Source organism: Trachemys scripta, chromosome 21 (assembly GCF_013100865.1).
Source record: "Trachemys scripta elegans isolate TJP31775 chromosome 21, CAS_Tse_1.0, whole genome shotgun sequence".
NCBI classification, from domain to species: Eukaryota; Metazoa; Chordata; order Testudines; family Emydidae; genus Trachemys; species Trachemys scripta.
This window is the reverse complement of record NC_048318.1, coordinates 15,352,219-15,364,753: the sequence shown is the minus strand read 5'-3', so window position 1 is coordinate 15,364,753 and position 12,535 is coordinate 15,352,219. Positions and strand designations below refer to the sequence as shown.

General features: G+C 49.5%; 1 protein-coding gene across 1 annotated transcript in view; it reads right to left on the bottom strand.

Annotated features, from left to right (window-relative positions):
- The window catches only part of HTR3A (5-hydroxytryptamine receptor 3A), a 17,030-nt gene extending 4,999 nt beyond the window's left edge, over window positions 1-12,031 (bottom strand). Inside the window, exons 1-6 of the mRNA XM_034754652.1 lie at window positions 11,920-12,031; window positions 4,915-5,081; window positions 4,116-4,160; window positions 3,039-3,148; window positions 1,141-1,310; window positions 349-509 (exon numbers count right to left, since the gene is read on the bottom strand). Of these exons, the coding sequence (XP_034610543.1) occupies window positions 349-509; window positions 1,141-1,310; window positions 3,039-3,148; window positions 4,116-4,160; window positions 4,915-5,081; window positions 11,920-11,986 (720 nt within the window). The 5' untranslated portion in view covers window positions 11,987-12,031. The remainder of the gene's footprint in view (window positions 1-348; window positions 510-1,140; window positions 1,311-3,038; window positions 3,149-4,115; window positions 4,161-4,914; window positions 5,082-11,919) is intronic.
- Window positions 12,032-12,535: the final 504 nt, after the last annotated feature.

Here is a 12,535-nt window from a genome sequence, read left to right as displayed (position 1 = left end):
TGGGTTGGGAGTTCGGGGGGGGGCTGTCAGGGGGTGGGGAGTGGTTGGATGGGGCGTGGGAGTCCCAGGGGTCTGTCTGGGGGTGGGGGTGTGGATAAGGGTTGGGGCAGTCAGGGGACAAGAGGCAAGGAGGCTTAGATAGGGAGTGGAGTCCCGGGGGGCAGTTAGGGGCAGGGGTCCCAGGAGGGGGCAGTCAGGGGACAAGGAACGGGGGGAGGGTTGGGGGTTCTGGGGGGGCGGGAAGTGGGAGGGGCAGGGGCGGGGCTAGGGCGGGGCTCCTCCCGTCCTCTTTTTTGCTTGCTGAAATATGGTAACCCTAACCATGCCTGACCAGGGGAGGGGCCTTACATAGAACTTCATCTCGGCGTAGCTGTCACTGCCCTCCACACTGAACTCCCGGAACTGGCTGAGGACGTAGAGGAGCTCCCACTCCCCCTGGTTCATGAAGACGCTCTTGTCAAACTTCACCAGCTCCGGCTGCCGCCACAGCGAGAGGTTGATGTCACGGACTGTGGGGCAGAAGAGAGGTGGGCATCAGGGCTGGGGGCCTGAGGGGAAGGGGCATCGTCCCCCAAAACTGCTGACGCGCTCCATGCCCACCCTATGAGGTCTGGTAGCTTCACACTCCTCCCTTCCAGGCCACATTCCTCTTCTCTCCTTGTTCTCAAGGACGGATTGGCCTGCATGCGTTCCCTCTTTACTAGGGCCATCTAGGGGGGTGAGGCATAGCCTGCACTGAGCCAGCATGCTCCCAGAGACTGATAGCTCCATGCCACCCTCCGCCCCACTAGCTCTTACCCCGCTCTGTCCCTCCTTGGGTGCCCATGGGCTGGAGGCAACAGCAGTACAAACTAACCCCAGGCTGCCTGTGCCAATGAGCCCCAGCACTGACCCAGGGAGCCCCGCCAGCTCACTCCTGGCTCTCCCTGCTGGTAAGAGGGCCATTTTGTGCCTTTTGCAATGTCCACTGGGAACGCAACTGAGACCCGTCAAGTGGCTGCAAGTTATGGAGTCCCAGACCAGGTCATATTGACTCCCCACACAGCTGGAGGCTTTCTTAGCTGGCCTGATCCCTCCCTCCCTTCCCAGGCCGCTGGAGGGCAGGGTGCAGCGGGGAAGGCAGTGCTCTCTGTCACGTACTGTTGTGCAGCCAACTGGTGAAGGTGAGTGAGCAGTTTTGCACGTCGAAGGGGAAGTTGTAGATGTCCAGGCTGCAGGCAGTCACCACCTGGATCGGCTTGAGGTTCTGGACCTCCCCGTGGTAACGGACGTAGACGTACGGGATGTCCGGGGACTTGCCCACGTCCACGCTGAAGGGCACAAAGAATGGGAACGTCCCCATCAAAAAAAAAAAAAAAAAAAGGCGGACTCCTCTGGCTCGTTTCTACCGAGGTGAAATGCCAGCGAGCTGCGGTGGCTGGGAGCGCCCTGAGCCCGGCTAGCCGGGACAGCTGGGAGTGTCTCTCTTAGGAATGGTAGCAGCTGTGATACCGGCTAGATGGGACCCTCGGGTTCCTGGCAGGGTATTGGGCTGTACAGTAGCCTGAGTCCATGCAGAGGTTTCTGTTTAGAGCCTGTTGCTGCCAGCTGAGTCCTGCCCAGGAATCCATCCAAGGAGCCAAGCAGCCCATCCTATCCTTTCCCCAAAGAAACCTACAGGTTTATTGGCTCTCCAGCTCTGTGGACCCATCTCTTCTTTCCCACCTTAACCCCTCCCGCAACGGGTCATCCAGGGCCGGCTCCAGGGTTTTGGCCGCCCCAAACAGCCAAAAACAAAAAAAAAGCCGCGATCGCGATCTGCGGCGGCAATTCGGTGGGAGGTCCTACACTCCGAGCCGGAGTGAGGGACCGTCCGCCGAATTACCGCCGAATAGCTGGACGTGCCGCCCCTCTCCGGAGTGGCCGCCCCAAGCACCTGCTTGACAAGCTGGTGCCTGGAGCCGGCCCTGCCCCCATCTTCCGTTACCAGCATCACCCCCACTCAGCCAAGCTATAGCTCCAATGCCTCTCTCAATGGGTGACTTGTCTATTTCGACTGTTAGCTCTGCAGGGCAGGGCTTTCTGTTACTACCTGTATGTACAGCACCCAGCACTGCGGGGCCTCGATCTCAGCTGGGGCTCTAGGCACTGCTGTAATACAAATAATACTTCTAGGAAACACAATAAACTATGGCAGATTCCTTAACATTCAAAGGACAGACCCGTACAACAGTTACCTTTGGTGACAAGGCTCTCTGATGCGTATGGGGTTACTGGGTTTGTGTCTGTCACATGGTTATAAAAGGAAGGAAGGAAGTGGTGCCCAGGAGAATACCCTAGAGGAAAGCTGTGTCCTGTGTGCTCCCAGCTGGCTGGGGGTGGAAAGGCCTTGGAGGGGCTGGTGAGCTGATAGTTAGGGGTTGATTTGTTCTGGTTTTGAGTCATGTGTTTGGAAACAAAGTGAGCGTAGAAGAAAAGAGGGTAAATGACTTTAACTGGGGCTCTTTTTTTTTTTTTAACTTTCCTGGCTGGTGAGTTTGCACGCAGGCCTACACCTTTGCATCTCGTTAGGACTCTCTGTATGGACACACTCCCTCTGATTAGAACCGGGAACGCCTCACTGAAGTTATCACACTGCACATAGCAAAGCTGTAAAGTTTTGAAAGGGTGGCAAGTGCCTGAGATCATGGAAGCTCCTGAAATCCTAGCAGAATAGAGATGGTTAAGAACAATAGACTTCTTTCCCGAGGAAGGGTTGGCAGTTCTGCAGCTGCCCCTGCATTGTGTTTCCTGTACAAAACCTTCCTCTGAATATCTGAATTCCACCCCAAATGCAGCAAGGGTAATTATGAACGTTTATAGTCAGCCAGCATTGGAAATGTCCCAACTCCTGAGCTAGTCCCATCTGCAGTGTACGGTACGCGGGGATATTGCCAGCTCTGTGCAAACCAGCAGCAGTGCTGGGAATACAAAGTGGGATGTGAACTTGCGGGGGAGGAGGGAGAGAGTTAAATCTCCAGGCCCCGTGGGCTGTTGTCCGAGAACTTGGCTGCACTTACAACTCATTGATGAGGATGTCTGGTACCCAGATGCTGTCGGTGGGGAGGGACATCTGCGTGATGTTATCAAAGTCCTCTGGATTCCACCTGAGAAACTCGTCGATCCAGTGCTGCAGAAGTGAGATAAGAGACGACTTAAGCAGCAGGATCAACTCCAGGCCGGTTCCCCACCTCTGGCAGGAGTAGTAGATAAAAAGCAAAGCCTGTCTTCCCAATTACTGTACTTGCCCAACTGTACAAAGCTTAAAGCATTCACCCATTCTCCTCTAATCCTATAGCTCTGTGCCTCACATGCTACGTGTTATCCTCTGATGGTTTTGACCTCGCTGCACTAAGCTAGGACATTATCATCCATGTGCCCACACTCTGAACCACCGGTCTCTTTGCTTTCCAGAGGGTGCTGGGTTTTACGTGTTGGCTACACGCTGCATATGGGGATGTCGTCTTGGTGCTGGAGCAAGTCTGTGCACAGTTTTAATCTTCTGGAGAAATATCCATGTCCCAGCTATTCATTTGGCTGCATTGCTCATTTTGGGATGAATTAGGTTAGCTGATAACTAGCAGGAGCTCAGAGGGCTCTCTCATCCAGGCAAATGCATAGCTAAAGAGAAAAGGATGGTGTGTTGTGGGAGCTCTGGGTGAAAAGAAAGTGAGACCTCTCATGTGGATGCCAAGGGAGATGCCCCACTGATTTCCTCCTATCCTGGAGCCGTGGGAGTTGGAGTAAACTCCCTCCTCCCCATGCGGAAAATGGAAGTTGGAATACAAGTTGGTAGCTGGCCAGATTGTCCTTGTCAAGTGACGGCTGCTTGAGCAGCAGACGTGCCTGAGTTTCCTTCGGCGAAGCAGGCAACGTGCCTCCCTTCACAGAGGCATTGACAATCTCCAATAAAAAGTCCCCACAGGCCAACACCAGGACAGTGTCTGAGAAATCGCCATGTTACTGTGGGTGCTGGCACTGCAGAGATAAAAGCTATTAACTGTGGAAAGGACCTGGGAAAGTCCCACCAAAGGAGAATGGAAGAGAAAACCAATGATTCAGAGCTTCGTAAAGCCGGGAGGATTCCAGCCACTCACCTGCCTATACCAGATGTAGGTTGTCAGCACCTGATTTTTTTCATCCTGTTGGAAATAAAAAGCAATGGTAAAATGGCAAAGGGCATTTTACAGCTCAGGGGTTACTGATATTGACATTCACCGTTGTTAAGGCAGAGGCCCAAAGTTATCAGGAAGGGTTTGGATACAAATGATCACCAGGTTCCAGATGTCAGTGGGGATCAGTTGGCAAGAACACAAGAGGAGAAGGTGAGGAAATGGCAAAATAACAATCAAAGGATTCTTTGATTGCACATCCTTTGGGACACGGATGGACCTTCTTAAGTTCTTCAGCTTTCCCCAGTAGATGGCCTGATTGTCTTCTAACTGCTCTGTTGGCAGAGGGGCCTTCAGATACCATCACTGATCCAGCACATTTTAAAGCAAACTTCTTTCAGTTAGCAGTAAGGGGTGGGTGTGTGGATGGCTTCTTGTAGCAACTCAGCCTAGTCTGTGGTCAAGCCTTTCTGGGACGGTGCATTGAAGATTATTAAATTATACCCGGGGCCTGGTTTCCAAATCATCTCAGCAGGTTGGGTGCTGAGCACTTTGGAAATCTCACCCTTAATTAGGTGCCTAAATGGTTTCTGAGCAATTGAAGACATGGCTCCAAGTGATTTGCCCTAGTTTACCTGAACAGGATGTCTCTCCTCACCTCATCCTGGATGTGGAAAAACTTAGTGACATATGAACCCTCCCTAGGCTCAGAGGTACCTACCCCCACTCCTCAGCCCCAGAGATGTTAGGCCTGCTGGGCTCCATGGCAAAGCAGAGGACTTACCACGCTGAGAATGGCATATACCATGACATCAATGGCTACGTTGGTTGTCCTTCTCCAGTCCTGAACTGGCCGGACACCCTTTCTGTAATGAGTCAGCAGGTAGTCAGAGAGCTGGAGCAGGGCTGGCTTGGCAGAATTCAAAGTCCTGTTGTTGCCTTTCCGAGCAGCTAAGGGGGGAAAAAAATATCACATTTCCCTGGACTCATTTCTGGGCATGAACCCGCTCAGTGCATCACCTTCCCCATTCCCTCTCTCTCTATGCTGCTGCACAATCTAAGCAAAGCGACTTGGCTCATGGAAAGCAGACTCCCAGCAAATCATGGCTCAGTCTGGCTGAAGCAGCTTCCAGCCAAGACCAGCTCGGTGCAGTGCCTGCCTGGTCATCTCAGCTTGGGAGTGACTCCCACCCAGGACTGGCTCGGTGTGGCTCCTGTCGACTAGAGAACAGAGAAGCACTTTATTGGCTCACCATGTGGAACTGCCTCCTCCGGGATACATGGCCTGGGCTCGAGACCCTGCAATGCAGTCTGGCTGTGGGATGGGGAGCTCCACTAATCTGAACTAGTGCAGCCTACAGCCTGGCCCCCAGCTCCGCAAGGTACTGCAGGCACATCTCTCTGCCTCAGATAACTTTTGGGCATCCTTGGCAGTGCCCCACACATACTCAAAGGGGTTTGAGCTTTCTTCCATTCAAAAAGAGCACAGGGTGCATATTGCTGGTGTAACAGGATGGCCTGCCTCATGGGCTGCAGAGCCTGGAGCTAAGCCAGCCCTGATTATAGGATCAGCCCCACCTGCGAGGAATCGGGTGATTCCAGTACAAAAGGAGCAGGAAGTTGCAGTGAAGGGGAAGCTATGTCTGCAGATGCTGCAGGGGGTCGGAAAGCTCCTGCCGGGCTCTGTGTCAGCAGGAGAAAATATTCAGAAGCAGGGCAGAGTGAGTGCTCTCCAGGCAGGTAGGCCTGGGAGAGACCCTGTCCAAGCAGGGAAACGACTGCAATAGCCCAACTGGGAAGGATTGTGGAGAAGAACAAACTCCAGGCAGGAGGTGCTGGGGAGCAGAAAGACAGGCCCTTCGGGTGGTGGGGATGTGCCCAGCTGAAACTGGGATGAAGACTGAGTTTGTGTTCTGTTTTTTGAAAGGCTCTGTGGGGTTTTGAATCAGGAGAGAGACACTGAAGTGGGGTTGGGGCCTGGAGGTCCATTGTGTACCAGAAGACTAAATAAATAGGTCCCCTTGTGGTGATGGTTTGAACTGCCTGTGGACTGTGAATTTCTCCAGGGCTCTGAAGAGGGGAAAACAGAGGCCGGGTGTCTTAGAGGGACCTCTGATCACAAGGGGGCACTCGGGAGGTGGCTGCCTGTGTTACCAGGATTTACAGCAAGACTGACCGTATGGTTAATGTACATCTTCCTTCCATAAAGCCAGCCTGCTATCTCAGTGCATCGATAGCTCCAAGCCCTTCACCCTGGGCTCTCTGTGGGAGCTGGATGCAAGGTGACATGTGGAGCTTTGGCTTCCAGATCTGTTGTCTCCAGGTTCAGCATGGACCAGGATCAATGGGCAGAGGTGAGACTATTCCCACCCGGGGAATATTTAAAATTTCCCTCAGTATTTTTTTAAAATAAAATGATCCCAGGGAAGTGGAGGGGGCAGGAGTAGGGGGAAGAGGCTGAAGCTAAAGAGAAACCAAGATGTTTAATTCATTAACCTCTTAAATACTCTTTTTTGATCAATTAAGGTGACTGAAGGCCTGATCCAAAGCCCATTGAAGTCAATGGTAGTCTTAGCATGGACTTCAATGGACTTTGAATCAGGTTCTGAGAGTTTCATACATTGGGAAAGCTTCCAAGTGGTCTTGGCCAAAGTTTTTGCAGCCAGACTTTTTCTTGGAAAGCAACAGCAGAGCAGCTGGTTTGCCTGGATATTGGTCAAATATCCATTGCTTGGCCAGTTTCTCCCTCCTTGGCTGCCTCCATAATCAGCTATGATGTGGGGGCGGTTTAAAGTCTTGCTCTGGCACCACTCAAGTCAATGGGAGTCTTGCATTTGACTCCAGTGGTGCCTCATCAAATCCTAGGAGCCTAGATTTTCTGCAAGCCACCTCCACACAGCAGCCTGGCTTTCATTACTGCTCAACAAACATGCTAGCTGGGCTCCTTCTCTCCTTCTGTGTTGAACTGACAAAAGGAAAGGGGCTATGGATTGTAGCTCTTTCTGCCCTAGTAAGTGTTAGCAGAGCTGGTGTGATTAAAAAATGAATGAGGGGCCCATCACAAGTTGTGATAACTGTGATCCCATGCCTTAGCAGGGTAGTAATGAAACCTTGCTCCCTGGATGGAGTCTTCACACCAATCAGTTAAAATGTTACCATCAAACCCCCAGAAAGAGTCTGGCAATGGGGCGAGGGGCAGGGATTGAGAGAGAGAGAGAGAGAGTGAATTTCCAGGCACTGGCCCGCAACCAAAGGCTGTGTTTAAAGAAGCGTGGCTTGGTTGGTTTGTTCCTGCCGAGGGAAAGCTTTTTCAAATATTGCAGCAGAAAGTTGAAGAGCAAGGACAGTGTTGTGGTTAAAGTGCGGGTCTGGGACTTCCAGAAATCTGGCTTTAAGTTCTCCCACTGCCACAGAATCCCTGTGTGACCCAGGCAAATCACTTAATTTGTGTCTGTTTTCTATCTGTAAAATGGGGACAATAACCCTTCCTTCCTGTCTCCCACCCCAAATGTAGCACAGGTAACTGAGGAGGGAAAGGGTGTGTGAGAAAACGTTATTCTGCCACTGCCTGTGCTGTACCTGTCCTGGAGATAGGGGATCAAGTTCCCACTTACCCAGTTTGGAACCTTTCAACAGAGTTGTACTCACTTTGTTACTACTTAGACTTGTTAGTATCTTGAAAGTCAGGCCTCTAAACAGTCCTGCAAGCTCTGCATCAATGCTGTGAGCATTGATTGCATAACAGATTGCCCCCAACGCAGTGCTCCTGTTTGCAAGGCAGCTTGTGAAGTGAAAGTCAAGTCAAAGCCACAGAACCCTGTTTTCAGCTCAGCCCACAAACATGACTGTCTAACACTAGAGCACAATTCACATGTAATAAAAGGAGCTAACTGGAATAGATCGGCAGGAACTTGGGAAAAGCTGCCTACGAAGGGGCCTTTCATCTTTCTTTAAAAAAACAAAAACAAAAAAGCTTTACATAGGACCTATAATGCCTCCAAGTTACCTGGGCTTGCGAGCCCCCACCAGGTCTGTAGAAGGCAAAAGAGGATGTGAGGAAAACAAAGGAGAGCTGCAGAAGAAAAACAGGTATTTTGGTAGGAAAGAGTTTGGTAGAATTCAGACACCTCAGAGGTAACCTAGTCTTGCCAGGGGTGGGTGGGTGTGTGAGAGAAAGGAAAAAAAGCTGGGTGGGAAATGATTTCCCATCCTGATGATCGTTCAGAATTTGATTATTATTTTCTTTCATCCTGAATGGGGGTGAAAAATCAAAAATCTCAGATGTTCCCAAATCAACCTCCCTCTCCCTCAAATGTTCAGGTGAGTCAAAGAGTTTAACAGCAGTCATTCTGAAACACTTTGATTTTTGAATTGTTTTTCATTATTTCAACTTTTTCCCCATCTAATTCGCTTAACTTTGGAAATGAAAAGCTGTTTTCTTCGTTTCAAAAATGTCAAAACAAAACAGTTTGACAAGTTCAAAACTTTTTATTTCACATCAGGAGTTTTCACTGACCCTTTTGGTTTAGATAACTTGGCTTTTTCATATTAAAAAAAAAAAGCCATTTGTCAAATTCCTGACTTGCTTTAATGTTGAATCACTACACATTGGCTCGTCCCAGAGGGGGTGTCTACACTGCAGCTGGGAGTGAGCCTCCCAGACTTGCTAGCAGAGCTAGTGTGCTCAAACAGCAGTGTGGCCTGGACTGCACCTCAGGCTAGCCACCCAAGGGGCTGGGCCTGCTTGGATTTGGATGGCTGCAACATCTGCATTGCTAGGTTTAGCATGCTACCTCGGGCAGAGCTAGTGCTTGTCTGACTACCTGGCCTGGGAGGCACGTTCCAGGCCGCAGGGTAGACATACCCTCTGGTATGTCCTCCTCTCCTCTCCCTCTTCTCCTGCCAAGCTGAGAAGTTCCAGTCATTGGGCGTTTCGCCTTTGGGCCTTTACCTCTTGCAGGCAATTTTGGTACGAAAACACATGACACCAGCACAGCTCTTCAGCAGCCTTGCTGCTGGACAGCTCCCAGTGGCAGCTGCCCAGAGCAGCAGAGCTGGAAGGAAGCCAGGACACACAGATCACACACAAGCCTTTAGAGACAGAACCAGTACAGCTGGCTGGGGGGCAATTTCGCATATAGAGTGAAAATGGCTCCAGTGCTGAAAGGTCAGCCCCCACCCTATGCACTACTTACATCCTGCTTAAGCCCTCAGTTAGTGGTGCATTGGCCTCAGGTAGCATCTTTGAACAGGCGAACCCTTTGTCAGCCCCCTTTTTCATTACACTGGACTTTTGGACCACAGATCTTTGTTGCAGAATTAACCAAATCAAAACTAATCAACCAAATTCTTTCTGCAGCAATAACAGCGATAAACTTGCACCTTTGCAGGTTCATTAGATTTCTAAAGAAACACCAAGGTCTGATTTGCTGGGACACTTCCCCCCCGCCCCTTTGCCTAGGTATCTTGGGAGAAATCTCACTTTTCCGCATCAATGTCAAAACAAAGCAGCAGCTTTTTTTCCTTCCAGGTGTTTTCTATTGTGGCTTCACACATAGGTCTCCTGTGTGTAGAAATGAGACCCATTCAGGCTTATTAAATGGTGAGTTTTCCTAGAAGTTCTGCGTTGTTCATTGGCACATGTTGGTACTGCTGCCACTGTGATCCTGAGAGAAAATTCAGTTTTCAGTAGCCCTGTGGCTTGTCTCAATGTAGGATGAGAAAACAGAAATTGTCAGATGTCCTCTAGTCCTGTATCTTGCCTCCAAATGCTTTAGGGGAAGGTGCAAAGTCCCATAATGAACAACGAGGCACTGCAAATGCTCTGGGGTGTGTATAAAGCAGGCTCCATGGATGTGATTTTTTTTTCCTTCAAGTTTCCTGCTGAAGTTGTTTCTAAAACTCTGTGTTTCCTTGGGTAACAGACACAAGGAGAGTGGAGCTCAGAAGAAGAGAATGGAGGGAAAACAGCCCAACTCCTCATCTCTAAAGGGCTTGCCTGCACACTGAAGATGGAGGGTAAGTGCTCAAAGTTTATTCGTCATTTTCAAGCCAGATGTTAAAACTAGACTTGGCACTAAGATGAGGCTGGGATCTGTATTATCTATGGAATGTAATTTAAAATAGCATTGCCTGGCATGGAAGGGGGACTCTGAGCACAGGGGAGACAGGTTCACAGTACAGGAATTGCGTTTTATGTGTGTTTGCACTCACCAAAAAGAAAAAAGGCATAAAAGTTGGTGTGAAATTCTTGCTGGTTGATTGAAGTTAGTTTCCTCGAACATCCTGTGGTTCCTGCGTATGCCAGAGGGGAACGGGTGCCTTAGGGAGCTGGCTGCAGCTTCCCAAATTTTCAAAGCGAGGAACACCATGAACAATGTTGGTTGCCGGTGGGACGGGGTGTGTGTGTGCGGGGGGAGGAGGGGGTTAGATGATATGAGAGTAGCTTTTAGTGGAGCAACCCATTAGTGAAGCCTAAAGTGATTAGGGCTGGAAGGGGGCAGCATTAAGCTGTCTAGTGCATCCTCTGATCTCTGTGTGGGACTCTGACCTTGCTAGACTGCTTCCAATAGGTGCCCACAAGCTGTGACTTGAAGATTCCTGGTGATTTTGATTCCAGGGCAGTGGCTTCCTAGCTGATCTTGCCATTTTTGCTTTTCCATTGTGTTTGTCTCTCCTCCACCCCCATTAAATATATTTGGGCCAGAAACTCAGCTGGCATAAATCAGCCTGGGCTAACGACGTCTATGGAGCTACACTGAGGATCTGGCCCTTTCCTCACTGCTTTTATCATTGTTTACCCATGACAGCAATTCCTTCCTTTCCTCTTTTACATCCTCACTCTAATGATAAACTATTGCAAAAGTTTTGGGGGGCAGAAATGAAAGATTGTTTCCAACCTGCCAGGGCTGCCCAGAGGATTCAGGGGGCCTGGGGCAAAGCAATTTCAGGGGCCCCTTCCATAAAAAAAAGTTGCAGTATTATAGAAGACTATATTCTTGTGGGGGCCCTGTAGGACCTTGGGTAAATTGCCCCACTTGCCCCCGCCTCTGGGCGGCCCTGCAACCTGCCTTCAAAGGAAATCTCAGACATACCCGTACTTTGAATCCTTACAGCTGCATCCAGAATATTGCTTCCCTTGCTCAGGAAAGTGCAAAAACAATAAAGAATGATTCCTAATTAATAACGGAGAGTTATGAGAAAGTCTGCACTGCTTGGAAGTAGGAGCGTGGAAAACAAACCCATCATCTGTTCTGTTAATTGTCATCCAAAAATATTTAGTTCTGCATTATGAAAAACAAAGCATTAGTAGGGAAGTCTCTTTACCAAGCTCAAGTGTTTGGGCAACAGGTTCCAAATTGATATATAAATCACCGTGTTCTCTCTCTCTCTCTCTCTCTCTCTTTTTTTTTTTAATCCTCTCTGACTAAACAAGCTTAAACTTTTCAACTCTGCAGCCTTTTATTATTGAGTTTAAAACTGAGCGGTACTAAAATACCCCGTTAGCCTGTCACAAAGGCTATAGCTTATTTCTCCACTCCAGAGCTTGACCTGCATTTCTGACACTCCTTTGAACATGCAAAATCACAGAACACTTTCCATAACCTGTTATGGGTGTTTCCCCTCCGTCAGGCTGTATAGATCATTTGTGATACCATGGGTGTCTCCAAAAAAAAAATCCTGTGCATGAAATACACCAAATTAAGCCACCAGGTTTGAATTTAAATACTTCTACCCATCTCTCAACACCTACAAGACCCCCCCTCAACTTTCCCATCAGTTTCCTTACCTTCACTTTGAAACATAACAGTGAACAGCAGCAGAGCAAGAAATGCCCGAAGAGCAGAGGGTGTCATGGCTCTGATCCAGAGGGTCGCAGTCTTTCTTAGTTCCTCTTCACATTGATTCCACACGTAGGACTGAGTCTTCTGGTTCTCCGCTGGCTCGCCTTTTCTACTCCCCCCCCACCCCGACTCCCCCTTCTATCCTTCGCTCTGCCGATAAAGGGAACCTAATCAGGGCAGCAGGTACACCTTTTGCTCGCTTTCCCCCCCAAAGGTCAGGTTTTTGAAAATGCCTAATTAATCTTGCAATCAGACTCCTCTGCTGCGTCAAATTTCAGGCTGGGAGGATAAAAACAGAACCTACCCACCCAGACTGATGTCACACAGGACAAATGCACAGTGCCTCTCAGTCTTTCCCCAGTCAGGGAGGGCACTGGCATGTCTGCATGAGGTTAACCAGGGAGGCAATTTGTTACCTGAGACCTGGCTAAAAGCCGTTTCAGATAGAATTGATGGTGATGGGTTTTCTATAATTTGTTTTAAATGTCTCATCTTTGCTGTAGACAAAACCCTCCGATTTGAGATTGGAATTTAATGGGGATGAATAATGTTAACTATCTC